Source organism: Crotalus tigris, unplaced genomic scaffold (assembly GCF_016545835.1).
Source record: "Crotalus tigris isolate CLP2741 ecotype Arizona unplaced genomic scaffold, ASM1654583v1 scf7180000018018.2415403412:4055106, whole genome shotgun sequence".
Classification (NCBI taxonomy): Eukaryota; Metazoa; Chordata; class Lepidosauria; order Squamata; family Viperidae; genus Crotalus; species Crotalus tigris.
Window position 1 is genome coordinate 1,078,999 of NW_024096780.1, and position 20,001 is coordinate 1,098,999.

Genomic DNA, 20,001 nt, shown 5'->3' on the forward strand with positions numbered 1-20,001 from the left:
CTTGCACTTTTAAAACTGTACAAAATTAGAATCTGGATACCAGAAAGGATCCCTTTCTTATATATGACATGTGTTGAGATCAAATGGGGAGGTTTCTTTTTTGTTGCTGTTGGCTTATGATAGCCATCCCTAGAATAAACCCTCAATATATATTTGTAGCGGGACTGGCTGAAAGGCTTTGCTGGAGCCTGGCCAGAGGGAGGAAAGGGCAAGGCTTGAGCAGCTGTGACCAATTTGGGTATGATGGGTGTGGATCGCGTGGAAGGAAAGAAAGGGGGAAGGAGAAAGGGAGGTTGTTGGTTGTTGTTGCCGGGGAGAGACCAGGTGAAGCAAAAGTGGAGTTTGGGGTTTTATGTGTTCCCTTTCCTCTGAAATAGAGGGATAGGGAGAGATAATGAGTGGAGTGGAGTTTTACTGCTTTCTTTCACAGAAGGAATATTCCGAGCGAAGAGAAGAGTGAGAGTGAGAAGAGGGAAAGTCTGCTGGGGTTTTATATTTAGGTTTTAACTAGAAAGGAAAGGGGAGGGGGGATTTGGGATAGAGAGACCTGGAGCTACGAGTGCTGACAGAAAAAAAGGAGAGGCTGGTTGCTACTGCTTCGGAGACTGGCAGCCATTCGAACTTCGGTTATTATCACTAGTGCAAGCTGAAGACATTGTGGGGAGTTGCCCTCGTGGGGCGAGCTGTTGCCCGTGGGATGCTGACTATCTTTGCTAGTGCTTCCTGCTGTTGCCTGGAGCCAAAGGGTCCCCCTCCCCCTTGTTTTCCAAGCGGCTGCTGCAAGTCAAAGATTACTGCCTCCACAACTGCCAGAGGGCTGATAGACATTGTCGCACACTGACTGCCACTGCCAGGGGTCAGCCATTGTTGTTCCTGCAAACTCTGCTGACAACAAGAACCTGCCTCCCCCTCACTTCGTGTGAGCTCCTGCTAAAAGGGACATTCATATCATGCCGGGCATGATAGAAGGGGGCTAGGAGGGCATGGGCTCTGGTGGCCTGTAAGGGGGTAATGCTACATATTTTTAAAGATTGTAGTGTTAATAGTCGGCAGCATAAAAAGTCCAACCAACCAATTGATGAATTAAAAAAAGTATTCTGATATGCATCTTATTGAACATTTGAAACTAGATATGCAAAGAATGCTAAGAAGTGTGAAGGGGAAGGAATAATAGCATTCAAATATACATGTTAGTCCAGGAAGTCACCTTGAGTCACTAAAAAAAATGGTAACATTCCCTAACCATTCCTCATTAACATACAATAACTCTTGCTTCAAATGATCTCTTCAAGCTCATATTCTGCAGCAGCCCAGATTAGAAAATGATCTACATTTGACCACCTGCATGATATTCTTTCAGTCAGTTATTACAATTAGAGATGACAACGTTACTTGCTTTTTGTGACTCATTCTGTTTTGGAAGCAGGGAGGAGAGCACTGTTCATTCTGACTTAGGCAGAAACCTGTTGAGCCTTGAAATTTCTCTGAAACAGGAAAGGCTAAGGTCTGAAAATTCAGCAGATTACAAACTTGGCATCTTTACAGTAGTGATTCGAGATTTATGGCAAAGTTTCCCCCAAATCCTCATCTCAGACACAATAGTGGGGGGGAGGGGATATTTGTGACGCTATGGAGAGATCTCTTTATTGTACACCTGGCTTTGGAGAGGTGAAGTGGCAATTCAGGAGTATGTGTGATATTCAGATTGCTTTTTTTCTCAAGAAATTTCACATTCCTGTACACTTGTTTTGCCTTATGTTTGGATGATGATGATGCCAGTTTGGAAAGATAAACAGTTGATGTGTATAAATGTTGCACATTCGGAATGACATTATGTCTATCTATATTAATGTTCAAATGTTGTGCAGCCACCTATTTCTGCTCCCACTCTTCATGTGTGGTGTTTTACTTAAAACATTCTCTACTGCTTTGAAGCTGATGCTGTATTTAGGGTCAGGCAAGGGGAGAATGCAAAAGAATCTTCTCCTGATTCTTTCTCTTACTTAAAGGCCCAAATATATACTGATTAACATTCTGTGTCTTAAAACAAATACCGTATTTGCTGGCATATAAGGCGACCCGGCGTATAAGACGATCCCTGACTTCGGCACCGATTTCCGCGCTTTAGAAAGTCGTCTATACACTGGAAAATACGGTACATATTTGAGCTAATTTTGTATAAAGCTTCTATTCTGTCATGGAAGGGTGATCAAAACAGTATGTACAAATAGAAACTGAGCAAAGGTTCAACAGAAATAAGCAGCTGCGTTCGAAACAGCACCAAGAAAGTTACAGAAAGAAACTAAGTGTAAATGTCCCAAATAATATGTAAGGAAATCTTAATCCTAAATAAATAAATAAAAAAGCTCTTCAATAAGAATTAATCCCAAGGCATTATATGTTTCTTTAATTCAGAAGAAAAGAAGAATCTTAAAAGTGATTCTCCTTTACAAACAGTATTCTTCTTCTGAATATTTTATTTTACATCTGTCGCTCAGTTGTGGTAAATTCCCCTTACTTTGTAGCAAGTTAATGCTGAAGATTTGGACTACATTCTATAGAAACATATCTGAATAAATTAGATTTCCTTCTGAATAGGCATTCATAGAATTGCTTTTACAAGCTTATCCTTGTAAGGGAGAGCTTATTTTGAATCATTTGCTCCTCTGATGAACAATTGATAGAGTGTTACTTTTTGTTATCCCCACAATATATATGCAAGACCCTTAGTTGACAGTAAAAAATATATGTCCTGTTAAATTAGATAACTGAATCTCTCCCCCTCCCTAAAGAAATTTTCTTTAGGCTTATGAAGGATTTGGAGTACAAATAGGTTTTTGAAATGTAGCAAGGATACAATCCTGTATGAAGGGGGGGGGATTCAGGATTGAATTTCTCATTGAACTAGATTATTCTTTCCCACTAGAAAAGGTATTGTTTTGTCAGGATAATTTAAAATTATTGGACACATCCATGATTTGAAGATCTTTCTCTAAATAGTATGGTAAACCTGAGAAGGTGAGAAATAGTTTGTTGGACGTAGTGTATGACCAGCCTTTTCTGCTACAAAGATCTGAGCAACCTAAACACACATGGGCAACATATGCAGCAGCTGGAACATAAATGTTTTATTAATTTTCTGTTTTCACAATAAAGTGCCCAATAGACAACATGATGACTGAGTCTATTAGTGATTCCATGGTACATGTAAGCTTCATCAAACTAAGTCCAATATTACACCCTCCAGTACATCCACTCTTCTTCTGGTAATAACCATTTTTCCACACTAAGCAAATACAATTCTTATTGTTGTTAATAAATACACAATCGCATATCAACATTTGTTACATTTTTCTAATAGTGTCAATAATATCAATTTAGAATATCTTTTCTAACCAAAGCATATCTTAATTGCATTTGCATTCAATTTCCATTTATTTAGTCCATATCCTATTTTCGCTTTTTTCAATTTTAATTTCCCATCCATGTTCAAAGTATCCCAATCATTTATAATTTCAAAACAAGTTATATTTGGGTAACCAAAAGCTTCCCTTATTCAAAGTTCTTAGGATATTCTTTTTTCCCTTTTCATACCAAGATATGATATTCTGATTACAAATCCTATCTATCTAGTTATAATACTTCTATTTCTAACAACTTATTCTTAACCATATTCAAACATCTAATTAGTGATATAGCATCCCTCTAATAGGTCAAAGCTTCTGTTTCCTTCAATCTTACTCTAGCTTTCTTCCTTTGCCAACTAACTTTCCAAGTCAGTGTATGGATCATCAAATAATTCTTTCTCTATTTTTGTATATATTATTTGAAACAAGAGAAACAATTTAGTTAAAGTATTTTTGGAAGAACTAGCCCATTGATATTCATTAAACACCCTCCCTTCTCCTCTAGTTCCCTACAGTTCTGTTAACGGCTTTATCTTTCATTCCATCAGCTCTCCTTCCTTATCCTCCAGTATGTTCTGAAACCTTGGTTTGTAAAATGTCTTCCGTTTCCAATATTATCATTGTGTCTTCTAAGTTTTCATTTATCTGAGTCTGGTCATTAGTTTCTTCCTTTAGATCATCAATGCTGTGTCAGCATTCTGTAATTTTCCTTCTGTTTTCTTGGTTGCTGGTTCCTTCTCTGTAGTTATTTTCTGAGTTTGTAGATTTAAATTAGAAAATTGTTCTTTTATCTCCTTTGTGTTATTTTTAACCTGATCACATGCTAAAGTGATTGTTTCTTGTATTAATTTCAACATGGAGAGAATTTCTTTCTGTGGTTCTTCAGTATTTTCTTGGTGATATGGCAAACTGAGGCTATTGGGGACAGATGTTAAGGATGGTTTTTTACTATTTAGAGCTAAGTATGGAACATCCATTTTTTTGTAAGTAGCCTTTATACATTTATCCAACCAACTAGCCATTCCTAAACCTCCCCTAAGTTGATATAAGTAAAATTCAATTTTTTTCTGTCCAATGAGAAATATATCCTTTCTGTCCAGGGAGAAAAAAGAACCATTAAAGGTTGTTTAACAATCAAGATTTATAATCCAAAGTGTTCCATATGTTTCTTCTATAGGAAAATTGTTCCACAATACAGTTATGAAAGTCAGTATTTGTGTTCATAATTCAGACAGGCCAATAGTCTATTCCTTTTTTCTCAGCTGCAATTCTCAATAGTAAAAGTATCCAAGGCCAGCCAAAGTCTTATCTAATTCAGGGCTTCAAACCGGGTTTCTTTTAGGTATAAATAAGATGTAGTGTCATAATTCACCACTGGATGTCATCAATGTCATTTTTCAGTTTTTAAATCCAAAACTTATGTTGTAAACTTTTCAAGTGGTTTTTTTACGATGCCTGTCGGCCCAAAGAAGAAATATTTTGCCTATATCAGCCCAATCTAGGGCTATCCCCAGGCAGCAGTCGCTACTGCAACAATCATTTTTGTGTTAGCATTCTTTGTTAGCAATCCAATTTAACACACACACACACACACACACACACATATGTATGTATGTATGTATGTATGTATGTATGTATGTATATTAATTCCAAATTAGTCTGATAGGTTTCTCCATTTTCCTCAAGTAATTAATTCACCTCTCTCTCATCGGGGAGAGTGCTTTGGGTAGATTTTTCAGGATGAGGTCTTAAAATCATAAAAAGAGAATCAGGTCTCACCCAGTTTCATCTACGTTGCTGTAAGATTGCTTGATAGTGCTTGTTGTCTTCTGTTGTCAGCAGCTTTGGACTGGCTACACAAATGTGGCTAGTCTTTCCCCTGCCAGTTTGGAAGGCTTCCTCAGATCAAATGGGAGGGCTGCTGCTCCCATCAACAAGTGTCCCCTCTTTGCCTGCTGCCTCTATGGGGTGATTTTCGACCCTTTACAGGAACCCCCAGCAGGGAGAAATCAAACGTGAAAGACAGAGCCCCATCTTCCTGCGCCCATTCAACTGCAATGTCAAACCGGAAGCCTGCAGCAGTTGGAACATATGCTTAATATACATTGGATGCTTCTGTCTGTGTCTAGCAGGGAGTACAGAGAAGAATAGGATAGGATAGGATAGGATAGGATAGGATAGAATAGAATAGAATAGAATAGAATAGAATAGAATAGAATAGAATAGAATAGAATAGAACAGAATAGAATAGAACAGAACAGAATAGAATAGAATAGAATAGAATAGAACTGGACGGGACCTTGGAGGTCTCCTAGTCCAGCCCCCTGCTCAAGCAGGAGAACCTATACTATCTCAGGCAGGTGAATGTCTAGTCTCTTCTTAAAAATCTCCAGTGATGGAGATTTTTAAATTTTTAAAGCAGTTCCTTTTATTCAGGAAAGGTACATCATTCACTTAGAGTAAGGAAAAGAGAAATGGAAAGCCCTACTACAGTTACTCTTTGTAGCTACTGTTTTCACTTCCCATGGTGACCCATGTGAAGCACTCTGTTTTGTTATCCCCAGATACTAGAGATACAATGACTTATTTAGTCTTGCAAGTGTAATGGTAACATGCTCAGTGTTTCCTGATATGTGCCATTTTTGTGACAGGAGGTTATATTTTACCCATAAGTTCTGGGAGCTGTATGTGCAGGATAATTATCAAAAGGGGTATCTATATTACCATCAAAGACATTGGAAAGAAAACTGTAAAAGCTTGATCTAACTTGCCCACATGGATTTAAAACTACAGTACAATCTTCTTAACTCTTTGGCTCCCAGTAATTTCGTGAATATCCAAGAAGGTTTGTTTTATTCTTTTGGTTCTATCTCTACTTAGTTACCAAGATGGCATTTTCAAATGTTATCTGGATTGCTTTGCAGCAATAGTTTATTATTTGAGATGTGGACGTTCTTCTATTATGGCATGAAAGATAGACAGAATCAACTATTCTATTTTTGCAACTCCTTTGCATGCATTTTTAGACACAGGTCATTAAGTTGTAATTTTGAGCAAACTCCCTTTTCAACACTGTCCACTAGAAATGCCTAAAGTTAATCTCATGCAGAAATTAAGAAAGGCTGCATTAAAAATAAAATCATAGAAAACTAATTTGGATTATTTATAAATATTTTAATAATTTACATTAAGGGAAATAAAGGGAGATCATTTTCACCTATGCAAAGAGCTCAGTTTCAGATATACAATTATTTTCAGCCTTGGTTATTTTCCTATTTTTTTTAAATAAAACAAGAATAAAACAAAGGAAAGTTGCTGTAGTTTTTAAAAATTCAAGAATAAACCATTTTTCCTTCCCTCCCTCCTTTCCTCCCTCCCTCTCTCTCTCTCTGTCTCTCTCTCTCTCTCTCTCTCACACACACACACATATACACAGACACACAGAGAGACACACACACATATGCACACACACACACACACACACACACAGAGAGAGAGAGAGAGAGAGAGAGAGAGAGAGAGAGACTTCTCCTGTATTCCTTCCCACCCCCATATAATAGTATCTAGGGAAAAAAATAAAGAAATTTTAATGATTTTTGATGCAATGGAGCTATTCTAGAGTACTGTGGACTCTCTGAGCCTGATTGTTTTCCTGAAGATGTTTTGTTACTCAACTAGTTAATATCTTCAGTTCTTGAAAGGACGGAGATTTGCTCTCTATCTACAGTAGTGGCCAAAATTGTGAAAACCTTTTGGGAAAAGTGTACAGTGAAATGCCACTTTGATTAAGTTTCCACCAATTTTTTTTCTAATTTCTTTATAACTGTAGCCTTGTTCACTTAATAATACTATTTTACATCACTTTCTGGGCAACCAGTCAACAACTTGCACCATTACTTTAATTTTATTATGTTTTACCTGATCACTAAATGAAAGAACACACACACACAAAAAAAAAAAACAATTTGATAGCAATCACATAATACACTGACAAATGTCCTCCTCTCAGCTTCAATACATGACATCAATAACTGAATCCTACTGTGATCTGATTGGCTCATTGCCAAAACAAGATGACACCTAATTGACTCTCTAAACACTCATGCTCATCGGCTACAATCAGATGAAGGAAAGCTACCTGATATCAACCTAAGTAAGTTGTGTTTCCTTTTTCTGGTTATTTGGCTATAACTTTTCATAGAATACAGTACAGATAATTAAACAAATTTTGTTGCATTACATTCTTGATTAAATTATCTTTCCATTGATATATAATTTTATGGTACTACTCCAAAAGAAAAGTGGTGTTATTAGCCATCAAACCTCAAAAATACACTTTTCCCAAAAGGTTTCCATAATTTTGGTCACTACTGTATATACAGTGGCTTCCACTGTCAAAATTACTGCAGGTATGGTTTTCTCTTTGGTAGTTCCTCAAATAGGCCATTATGCTTGATAATTTCTCTGAGTTGGTAATTCCTTGCTCTGGATATTGTTTGCTGATTGATTGTTTGTCTGATGTTATTATTATTAGTGTATGGCATTGTTATATTAGCAATGAGGCTACAATGCTAATGCAGAGTAGTAGTTTGGCTGCCAATTTATTAAATCTATTGTGGCAGATGCTTGCTTGCTTCTCAAGATGTGCTACAGGAGGATGAGCTAGCTTCGCACTAGAAAGAAAGACCAGTGGCCCTTTCTGCAGCATCATCCCCCTTTTCTTCCACTGAAACCATCACATAAATGGGCATTACAAGGAAGTTCAGAGCCAGCAGGAATCTAACCACCTACACAAAGCACCAGCTCATCTCCCCACCAAGTGGTACCTATTTATCTACTCACATAGAATATGCTTTCGATCTGCTAGGTGAGCAGAAACTGAGGTGAGTGATGAGAGTTCACTCTACCACATATGCTACTATTCGAACTGCTGGAGCAGAGACCATTTCCAATGTCATCAGGCCACTGAGCCACCGTGCCTTGTCTGATGTTAATCCTGGTTTTGAATGTTATGTAAATGTGGTTTATCTGTATGTGCCTGAGGATGGTTAATTTATCTGAGTGCCAAACTTCCAGGAATTTTCTAGCATTTTTGGTCTAGGATGCTCACAGTTACCCAGGTAAAACTATAGTTAAGTTTGTCCATGTGTTGTGAAATTAAGGAGTTTTTATCGTATCTTCTTACTGCTAGTGGATGGATGTTCTCAGCTAGACTTCTGCCTGTCTATCTTGCATGGTGGCAGTAACAGCCCTTACATTCCATGTTGTGGATGACTCCTTTTTTGTTTTTTTTTTTGCTTAGATTGCTGGTTCTTTTGTTCTATTTAAGATGTTTTGGAGAGCTTTAGTTGGTTTGTATACTATGGTGATGCCATCTAGTTGTAATAGTATGTTGGTTGTTTCTGAGATATTTTTGAAGTATAGCAGTGCTATTTTTTCATAGCTTGTGTTGGTTGTGTTGGAATGCATTGAATGGACAGTTACTTTCTGATAAAGTTGTGTGGGTATCCATTTTGTTGGAGCATATTATGTAGGCAATCTATTTTCTTTTTCAGGTGTTCTGGGTTGCTGCAATATGTTTGTGCTGTCTGAATAACATTCTTACACAGCTTCTCTTGTGAGAGATTGGTTAATACTTTGATAATAGAATACTTGGTTAGTATAGGTGGTTTTTCAATGGACTTGGGATTCTAATTTACCCTCATTTCCTCTGCTGATGAGGATATCCAGAAAGGGTAGTGTGTTGTTGTTTTTTCTTCTTTTGTGAATTTTCTTCCTTTGAAGATGTTGATTTTTTTCATGGGTTTTCTCTAATAGTTCCTTTTTTATGACAAAGGTGTAATCTGCATACTGGATCCATACTTTTGGTTTTATGTATGGTTGTTAAAAATGCAGTTCAGTTGATTTATTTTTCACGCTGTCAAGGGCACGAAAATAGTTTTGTTTTCATTTTTACTTCTGTGTTGGGTAGCATGCATTCCAACAATTGCTCAATTCCATTGTTTGGTCTCAATGCAGGAGGAGGAAGGGGAATGGACTTGAAAATGCAGCTCCACTCAGTGTCAGTACAGGGAGCGAAGATGACATGTCCACTATGACTCCATCCATGTGAAAAAGAGTTCTAAACTAGAAGAAGTGAAATAAACATGGCTTTTATCTTAATCACTCCTGTATATCTTTCAAGACATACAAAGCATATCCTACAAAACAATAATAGAAAAGATGTTTTGTCTCTGTTTTGTCTCTGCTTTTCTACATCACATGGAGAAGCAATATATAGCAATAACAGTTTAAGGTGATTAGTTTGTATATAGCTGTATAGTCAAATTCTTTAAGAAGAACATTTTGCAGCAAATACAAATGTTCCTCTATAGGCACTTTATGGCAGTGTGCGAGATGCTAAGAGAATGTTAGTAAGATTAGTAATATACTAACACATTTTATTTAAGTGATTACCCTCTTCCAGATTCAAATGCAGAGACTATTTCACAGGCTTAAATCCTTCTTAACTTTGTGTGCATCAATATTCAGGGGACAGAATTAGCAATAGCACTTAAATTTATATACCACTTCATAGAGCTTTGCAGAACTCTCTGGGTGGTTTATAATGTCAGCATATTGCCCCCAACAATCTGGGTCCTCGTTTTAGTGACCTCTGAACCATGGAAAGTTGAGTCAACCTTAAGCCACTCAGAATCAAATTCCTGGCATTGATCAGTGTGTTAGCCTGCAATATTGCATTCTAACCACTGTGTCAACACGGCTGCTACAACATGTTTAAATGCTTTTAATATGTATCTGAATTGTAAGAGCCCTGTATGGTAAATTGATAAAAAAATATTTTTGTATTGTGAATGTGTCCCAGGTATAATCCAAAATCTTCTATCACAGCCTAGTGAATCTTGTCTTAAAATTTAGTTCTGCAGTTTTTGTCCAACACTGATCTACATACATGAATTTTGCTTAGTGTTAAATACCCATAAGTAGGATGTTGGGTAGAAATTAAACATTTGTTCTTGGAAACTCTCACTAATTTAGATATTTAATAATTAAGAAGCAGAGGAATAAAGTACCTTGTTCAGATCTTTTTGCTCATATTGACAATACCAGAGATGTACCTAATGAGGGTCAATGTCACGACAATTTTTAAATGCCTTGAAATGCCTCTCAGAAGTTAATACTGGTAATTTTTAATGTAGCAAGAGGATGATTATTATATATATATTATTATTATTATTATGTCCTTCCTACCTAGCATTGGCTCCTAATTATCCACTATTTTTTCCCCTTTTTTAATTGTATAGTTTCTAGCCTACTACTTAAAGGTCATATACAGCACTCATCCTGAAAAAGATTTCAGAAAGACATGCCAATAATTGTATTTCAGATAACTTCTCTGCAAAATATGTTATTCCACTGAGCAATAGTATTTTCAAATCTTTTCTGAGTGGTTGGAAACATTTTTTTTTAAAAAAAATAAGCTCTATGTACAGAGGAAAAACAGTAAACAGATTCAAGATTTTTTTCAGTTGTGCTCAAAAAATACATTAGTATCTGATGACAGCAGTGTGCCTATCTTTTGAAAAAAAGAATAACAGCATTTGAGAGATAATGTAGCAGTAATCAGTATTTAACATTTACAAGAATTCCTATTAAAAATAGCAATGTTAAAAACTTCCCATTAGGTCTACTCAAATTGCAGTCAATATTTTGCCTCAAAATATCCTGATGTCCAATAGTGGTTATCAAAATGGTGTTGGGTGTTTTGTACTTCCAAGTATGCATTTCAAAACTAAATGTAAATCAATGCTTCATTCTTTCTTCCAGTTTTCTTTCTTTAACCTCTGTGAGTCATGTATACAACTTTTCATGAATTATAATCAGAAATGGCTGAGTTGTTTATATGGAGACTATTACATCTGGAATGGAAAAAGGAGGAGGAAATACATATTCATAGCATTTTGAGGAATGCATAGTAGCAGATGAGAATTGTTCTTTGTTTCTAGCATCTGGAATATTGATAAAACTAGCATCTTCTGTTGAATATATATAGAGAGAGATAGGATACCCCCAGCATAAACACTGCAAGTTAGAAAGAAAAAAAGTTAGCCCTAGATCAGATCTTCCTCTCATCATTACTCATGTTAGAATTGACTGCAGGAATATATCTTCACAACATGGTGTAAGTATTTTTTACCAGCTCTTTATATTGCTGTTCCATATATTTTCACAGTTATAAAGCTTTACTAAATCTTCCAATGCTGAAAAAGCACATCCTGAGCTTCTGAGATCTTCCTAATGCAAACAGCAATGTGTAGAATTTAAAATCTTTTACAGAGTTTCCATCCAAGAAAAAAGATAGATTATATATTTACGGGTTTTTTCCTTTAAAGTGTGCAATTATTATATTTCACCTTTGTTTTATGTACATTTGATAATTTTGTCCTTCCATCCTCACAATAGTTCTTTAAAAAAGGCTGGGAATAAGTGATTTCATTCAAAGTAATCCAAAAATCCTCACAGCTGAATGGTGTTTTGAATTTGGATCGACACATTTTAGCCCTATATCTGACCACCATACAATCACTGCCCTAAATGATTGATGTAAATCTCCCATTTATTAATACATCTGAAGTAGTTTCAAATCCTCCCTTAATAATAATGCTTTTGTGATTTTTTTTTTTAAATGTAGCTTTGGTTTAGAATTAAGAAAGACTTTTTGTCTCACAGAGTTGCCTGTCTATTTAGGGCAGCAGTTGCTCAAGGCAAAATGAGGGTCTTAACATTCCCAAATGACCCAGTGCTATACTGCTTAGGAAAGAGAAAGAAAGAAAGAAAGAAAGAAAGAAAGAAAGAAAGAAAGAAAGAAAGAAAGAAAGAAAGAAAGAAAGAAAGAAACTGAGCAAATTAGACCACATTCTATTTGTATATCTTTTGCCACCTTGAAATTTTATGGTAAAAAAAACCCAGAATTTTAGGACCTGGTTATAATAAATATAAGTTGCATCACAAAAAGATGTATCCAAGAGGGTGATATCTTTAAAGCATTGTTTAGTAAGTTCACTGCTTTTATTGGTTAACTTTATGTGTTGTTCCTTTCACAGGGGCATATGTGCTGCAGGTCAAAGCAACCGATGCTGATGACCCAACTTATGGAAACAGTGCCAGAGTGGTTTATAGTATTCTTCAGGGACAGCCATATTTCTCCATTGATCCCAAAACAGGTAATTGACATTCAGTCCCTTGGAGTGTTTTCTTCTTTTCTCTTCCATGTTTCAGGCTGATTTGACACTTATCTCATGACTCTTTATCTAATTACAGAGGAAGAAAAGAAATGCCATTAATGCTCACTGAAAAATGCCCAGTGCTTTCTTTTGATAATATGTCTATATTCCCACCTCAGACACAGCTGGTGAACAAAAGGACAAAATAATTGTACAGGTCCTGTTGCATAAGGAAAACTCTGTGATTGTGTGATATAGCTATTTTTATTCTGCTGAGAGTTCTATTATACGGAATGGAAGTAGCATTTGGGACCTCACTGGAGCAGTTTCAACTGCCATGAGCTTGGCAATTTAGCCAAAAGCTTTCTTAGCTGAGCTGCATCCATCTCATTCTATTTCTAACCAAAATTAAGCAGCGGATTCAGAATATTAATTTGGGCTGTTGCAAGGAAACTACAGATCTCCAGACCGTAACTATTATCTGGCTTTATCCCTCACAATGGCCACTGCTAGCATTTCTAGTTCAGTGCTATCTAGAAATGCACAGCTTTACAGTTCTCATTTATAATATAGCACAGCAAAAAAAAATCATTTTTTTCATAGCATTTATAGCACAGGTGTTAGTGCATATAGAACCAGGAATCACATGAATGCTAATAAATATATTTAGATTTTTAAAAATGCTGCATATTTTTTGGCATCCCTCATGACATCCCTCTCTTAGACCTATTAGTCTTCTTTTACATAAAGAAATGTTTTTCTCTGAGGGAGCATTTGTTTAAGAGATGCACCTTCTGATTCTACTCTGCAAGTTGCACTTCCCTTAGAATAGCTGGGATTGTTTTGTTTTGTTTTTTTTTCCCCAGTGACTGACTACTTGATTGACAGATAGAATATTAAAAAACCCTTTGCTTCCTAGCTAATCAATTATTCCAAGAATACAATCTCCCTATGGGAAAAAAAAAGTATAGTGATGTATTTTTCTTCCATGAATTTACAGCGATCTTGTGTTAACCACATATAAAATATGTGAGTAGTGGAGACTTTGGAGCATGTCTTATGCTGATAAGCTCTTATAATTGTGTTTTAATCTGGTATTTTAATGAACATTGGTGTTCAGTGGAAATCTATCCTTTTTTTCCCCCCAGCAGCCTGCTTTTGGCAGGTGGTAGATTGAAGGATGGGAAATGGATGTTAATGTCAGCCTTGTTGTTTTGGAGGTCATTGGATGTGGTGGATAGATGCATAAACATCCAGAAATGCTCATGAGAGTGGAGGACAGTTAATTGCATATCTTGTCCTATATTCTGAAATGTCATTCCTGCTTCTGTATTTAATAATTCAATGGCTTAACCAAAATGTTCCACACTAAATGCTGCCAATTGTGTGCCTTGAATGTAAGGCAGGCAGGACTGCTGGTCTGCCTCCTTTCTGAAAATGGAATTTGTTTTCCCAATGAGTCTCTACTTGAATGTCAAATGGAGTATTAAAAACCCTTGCTTCCTGGCTAATCAATGCATGGAGAAGGAAGCAGCATAACATAGCACAAGCTCTCCAGAGGTCATGTTCTTTGTCAAATATACTCTATTTTAACAAAAGAACATATCAGAAATGTGAATCAGTAGCTTTATTTTTTAATTTGGATGAGCTACCTCCCTCTTTCACTTGCTCCAGGAGATAAAACTCACCTCGTTTTAATGTTTTCCCTTAATTAGATCTCACTGGCAATAGAGAAGTTTTAAAATCCAAACTCCTATGTCTTTACAACATTTCTGGATCAGGTGAATGACAATACAGAGATACCCCTAGGAGTATTTGCTATTCTCTTTCTTTATTAATTATAGCTAAAGGAACCACCAAAGCAGGAGCAGCTGAATTTCAGTTGTAAATACTTAGCATTGCAAAGAAATCAAAGTCATTGCTCACACAATGAACAAAAGATACAACTATAAAATGTAAGCTCTACAGACACTTAACTTGTTATTTAGGACTTGATCTACTGATTGGTAGGCTGTCAGATATAAGCTGATTAAATTTGTCTCTTTATTGCAGATAAGGAGTATCTGTATATACCATATATATATTCACATAGTACACAAAACATAGTCTATGGATCTGTGCTCCAGAGTTTAAACTATATACTTTTTCATCCAATTTTCTGAGTTAGTGGATACATTGCCATTTTTGTATGGCCTAGAGAGTTAAATTGTGGTTGACATAACAATTTTATCTAGCATGGAACTGGTAGTTCCTCTCTCACCAGTTTCATTCCTTACAAAAACCATTAAAACCAGGTAGAAATAATTCTTATTTATAGCTCAATAACTTTTGGCTTCCTCTATCCTAAGTGTTGTTTTTTTTTCTCCTGTTCTGATATTAGCACACCCTTTGTCACAACATAAGCTTCATGCTTACCAACCAATCAGCCAATGGCTGCACAGAAATTATTTTTAGGAAACCTTTAGTGAGAAATGTAAAATGACCTCTTTAGATGTGTGTATATAAGGTTGGGAAGGCAGTAGCTGGGGTTTGATGCCTTTTCCATTTTACTTACTAGCCAAAGTAACATTCTAATAATAGGTAGACCTGATTATCAAAATCTTCTTAGATGTGGATTTTGGCTGTTGGAACTTCTTTCTTCCATTTCCCTGCATTTTTCCAGTCTACAATAGCACATTCTCACCTTCATCCGATAGTAGAATAATCTAGAGATTTTTGTTTCCTTAATGTTGGAGTTGGGGAGCCATTTCCTTTCTCCTAATAAAGCTGGCAAACCTCAACAGTCAGCAGCAAAATGGATGAAATATACCATTTTGCAGTTTAAAATGTATTATTTAAAAGACACAACTGAACAGCACTAAACACTTAAGGACATAACTATAATTGCAAACACCCAAGACTTCTAAATGATGAGCAACTAGCCTAACACTATTTATAAAAAGGAAACATATTAATGTAAAGAAAAAAAAAATCATTCCCCTTGAGGCAAATTCAGTGACTTTTTGAATGGATAAGCTTTGGCAAAAGACAATCAAGAAAATCATCTTTGTTCTCTCTCAGCCTTCTCTTTGGAGGCTTTGAGTTTATTTATTGCTGTAATTATCAATTTACACATGGGTGATAGGAAGAAAGATTAGCCTTGAAAATTAGTATTGGGTATATCTATCAATTCTGCTTTCACTCAGTTTCTCATTTTTCTGACCATTAGTTCCTTTCTGCCTTTGATCCTTGCTGTTTTTCAACATTATGAAACTAAGTGAAAAGAAATCTATGGATTAGAAGCAAATGATCTGTTCCCACACCAGATATTTGGCTTATAGTGCAATGCTATACAAGTGTGTGTGTGTGTGTGTGTGTGTGTATTCCCTTTCTAGTGAACTAGTAATTTTAGTTTACAACTACAAAATGCTACTGTGCTCTAAAACTTTTGTAAAGGGAGACATGATATAGAGGGGAATGGGACAACATGCCACACCCAACTCACCACCGCCAACTTGCCATAGCCAACTTGCCATGGGAGAACTCTCTGCAGAACAATTTAACAATTCTATTTTTTTTTATTTTTGTCAGTCATATTTCATTCTGTCCCTCCTTTTGCATCCTTTCTTTAACAATTCTATTCCACCATTTCTTTGTTATTAGTGTAAATTTTGTCCAGCAGTGAATTGTCCTGTGGCAAGTTGGCCCACAGAGATTTGGCCGTAGCAAGTTGGCCATGGTGAGTTGACCACAGGGAATTGTCATAGAGCCTGTTAGAGTGTCACTCTGTAGTATGGCAATACAAGAATAGTTAATGAATCTTTAACATTTCTCATCTTGAAAGTTAACTACATACAGTTATTTGTTTTGGTTAAGGGTTTATGTCACAACACACACACATACTTGCTTTTCAAGTTTCTCTTTTTAATGACAATTGGAGCAGAAATCAAGAAAAAGAAGGAAATATTACTTGGGAGCACTTATAGACATGACAATTATTTTTGCTTTTTATTTCTAAATAGGAAACATGTCACAATAAACATTTGGACAGGAAAATTTATTATTTTATTAGGTAGCACTTTTTGTGAAATGACAGCCAGTTGTTCTTGCACTGAATTACTAGGAAGACTAGAATTATTTGTTCGATATGTGCATAAATACAATTATATTCTTCTTCTCTCAAATAGTGTCCTTCACCAGGTAAATCCAGTTTCTCTCTTCAGTATGTCAGCAAATGCCCATTATACTTTCAGTCTCAGGGTTTATCTCAGTTCAGCCTAGTTCCAAATTCATCAGTCAGGGAAATTCCCATTGGGACATCTTAACAGGACCTACTGCCTGAGATTAAAGGAAAACACATTATTTCCATCCTGTTTCCTTTTGCATATGCTTCTCTAGTAGCCAATACCACAACCACCTCAAATGCTCAGGACTCCCTAAAAAGACCATTTATTTGATTTATTTATTTTAGCTAAATAATTCAGAGGACTACCCATCTCACAAATGTGACTGTGGGTGATGTAGAGAGAATAAAACAAAAAACAAAACACGTGGTGCCCAAGGTTAAAATACAAAGTCCAATCACAAAAAGAAACAGTGGAAATTGCCCATATGGGTGGGGGAGCAATCAGGTTTTTGGAGCCTTTTGAAAGGGTAGCAGGATCATGACTATCCAGATTTTTGGGGAGATGAGGGAGGGATTTTGTTCCATAGCACACCTGCAATCACTGAGAAAGCATAATTCCAGGGTCCAGTAAGATGGTATGGTTGGGGAAGGAGACCCAGAGCATGCTCCCTCTGCTGGGTCTGGTGGAGTGACCAGAAACAATGGGGGAGAAGCAGACCCACAAATAGCCTGGCTCTATGCCCTGTATGGCTTTATAAGACAGTAGTCCCCAACCTTTGTGGCTTGGCAGCCCGAGTGGGGGTGGGGGGTAAGGCAACTGGGCTGGGTAAGCAGCAGCCCAGCATACAACTCGACTTACATGAGCAGAGTGCCCACCCGCTTGCTGCTTGCACAGGTTGAGTTGTGTATGCTTTCCAACCAGCCACTCACTTGGCCCAATTTTGAATAGGCCACAGCCCAGTAGTGGGCTGCAGTCTGGGATTGTGGATCCCTATTATAGGAGATAACCAGCACTTTGAATCACATACAGAAACCTATGAGAATGGATGGACCGTTATGGCTTGATATTCTGGAGTCTCTGAAACACAACAAAGGTGGCTGTTTGGGAAGACATCAGATAGAGACTTGGCCACAATATATTCCCTGCTTCAGTCTTCTGCTTAAATCTGCTGCTTCATTCTACCTAATATAGGACTTCCCTTGATACCCATTGTTGAAATATCTACCTTGCTCGTTCCTCAGTCCCAAAAGAAGATGATACAGGGATGTCAACAACTTTATCCAAAGCTAATACAGAAACTATTTTTAAACTGGCAGATGAAAATGATGTGACGCAAAAATTCCAGAGCATCTTTTTATTGCCTTATAATATCATAGTATAGAATTCCTTATCTCTGGACAGCGATGAATACCAAATGATATACAGTATATGTGCAATGGGACACATTTTAAACTATTCAGAATTCTGTTTCATAAATAAATAGTTAACAAAGAAAGCATTTTTCCTTCCTAAAGGTGTTATAAGAACAGCCTTGCCAAACATGGACAGAGAAGTTAAGGAACAATATCAAGTTCTCATTCAAGCAAAAGACATGGGAGGTCAACTTGGGGGACTGGCCGGAACCACAACAGTGAATATCACTCTGACTGATGTCAATGACAACCCACCAAGATTTCCCAAGAGTAAGTTTTCTATGATCAAAACTCAGAATAAATGAGATATGCTATATGGGACAAGAGAACAAGTGGGTTGAGTTTTTTTATACAGTCTAGGGACATTGCTATGAAAGTTGTTAACAGAAAACAGGTATTACAGTTTTTGCCTTTTGATACAACATATTATCTGTCAGAATTTGTCTTGTCAGATAATCAGAATAGTATTTATCATTACAAGTAGCTCCCTGTTTAAGAATAAGTTCTGTTCCCGAAGTCTGTCATTAAGCTGAATTTCTGCATTAAATAGAACGGTATTATTCATAATGCTATAAAAATACTACTGTGTATTGAACTTGAACCATTATATATTTAACTTGAATCATTGTATATTTAATTCAATTTTTGCTACAAAAGACTCTCTTCTTAACTATGGGTCATCCTTCAAGTAGGATATTTTTAACCCAAGACTTAATGTATATTATTTGTCATCATTTGAAGTGTACATAGACAAGTTATAATTTCTCAGAACATTAGGAAAAGAAATGGGAATTTCAGTAAATTGAGATGAAGCATTATGTACAAAAGAATTGTGAAAAAAAAAAAAAGATTCCCCACCCTCTACCTGTTAAAGATATTATGTGTGTTTGGGAATATGTATAGTCCAACTTCTTACTAAGAGGCATTGTTTTTATCTTTCCCCCAACTCTTTGTTACAGTATTAGCAACCATTACACCCATAGTCTTTGATGATGAACATGCTAATTTGGGTCCTCTCCACTTTTCATTTAGCCAGCAGCTTTCATTATGCTACTGAAGTATTCTATAAGAACTAGTCAGAATTATAGCTTACATAATTAATGTCTAACCTTGCTTTGATGGTCTTTCCTTTATCTACCCTTGTTCTGTCATATCTTTCAGACTGTAGGATTGAAAGTACCTGGCTGTCTTGTTTCTAATACTTAATCAAATACTTAATCTGAGAACCTTTTGGGGATAATTAAAATACTCTATGCCTTAGGGATGTTAAAAAGACAGAATTCTTATTTACCCTCTCTCTATAACACAGTCCATCCCATACTCATGTTCTCAAGAAGATAGTTTATATGAGTCTTACCCTGGATACTTTTAGCATTAGAGATGCATTTTATTTTCCCTATAGTAAGAATGATGAGGCAAATTGCTTTTAGAACAGGTGGCTTCCTAATGCTACAGCTGAGGAGGAAACTTTTTAATATTCTAATGATTTGATTTTTGTGACCCTAATTTTTCAAATTTTATGTTTCTTTGTTCAGCTATGTTTTATGAATATATTTTTGTAGCATTTAGGTAAGATGCCAAAGTTGTTAAAGGAATGAAAGCATATTTGCTTGCTGCATTTTCTGACGGTATAAATTTAGGGACTTGTATCTATATAAGTGTAGCTTCTTCTGACCGAGTTCCTTGCCTATAAAAAGGAGTAGCTAGATTACAAGAATGAGGTTTATGCAGGCAGGCGTGCAAAATTTGATTTGCACAAAGTCTATAGAAGTGGGTGGCTATAATAAATGTTATTAAATAATAAAATCAACACCATGATAGCCCTAATTCAATGAGTGAATTGGATCATATA

General features: G+C 36.2%; 1 protein-coding gene across 10 annotated transcripts in view; it reads left to right on the forward strand.

Annotated features, from left to right (window-relative positions):
• Positions 1 to 20,001, forward strand: part of CDH12 (cadherin 12) — a 779,090-nt gene that overhangs the window by 709,707 nt on the left and 49,382 nt on the right. For all 10 annotated transcript variants that reach the window (XM_039346743.1, XM_039346742.1, XM_039346745.1 and 7 more), the window contains 2 exons: positions 12,512 to 12,631; positions 18,252 to 18,419. In XM_039346743.1, the coding sequence (XP_039202677.1) occupies positions 12,512 to 12,631; positions 18,252 to 18,419 (288 nt within the window). The remainder of the gene's footprint in view (positions 1 to 12,511; positions 12,632 to 18,251; positions 18,420 to 20,001) is intronic.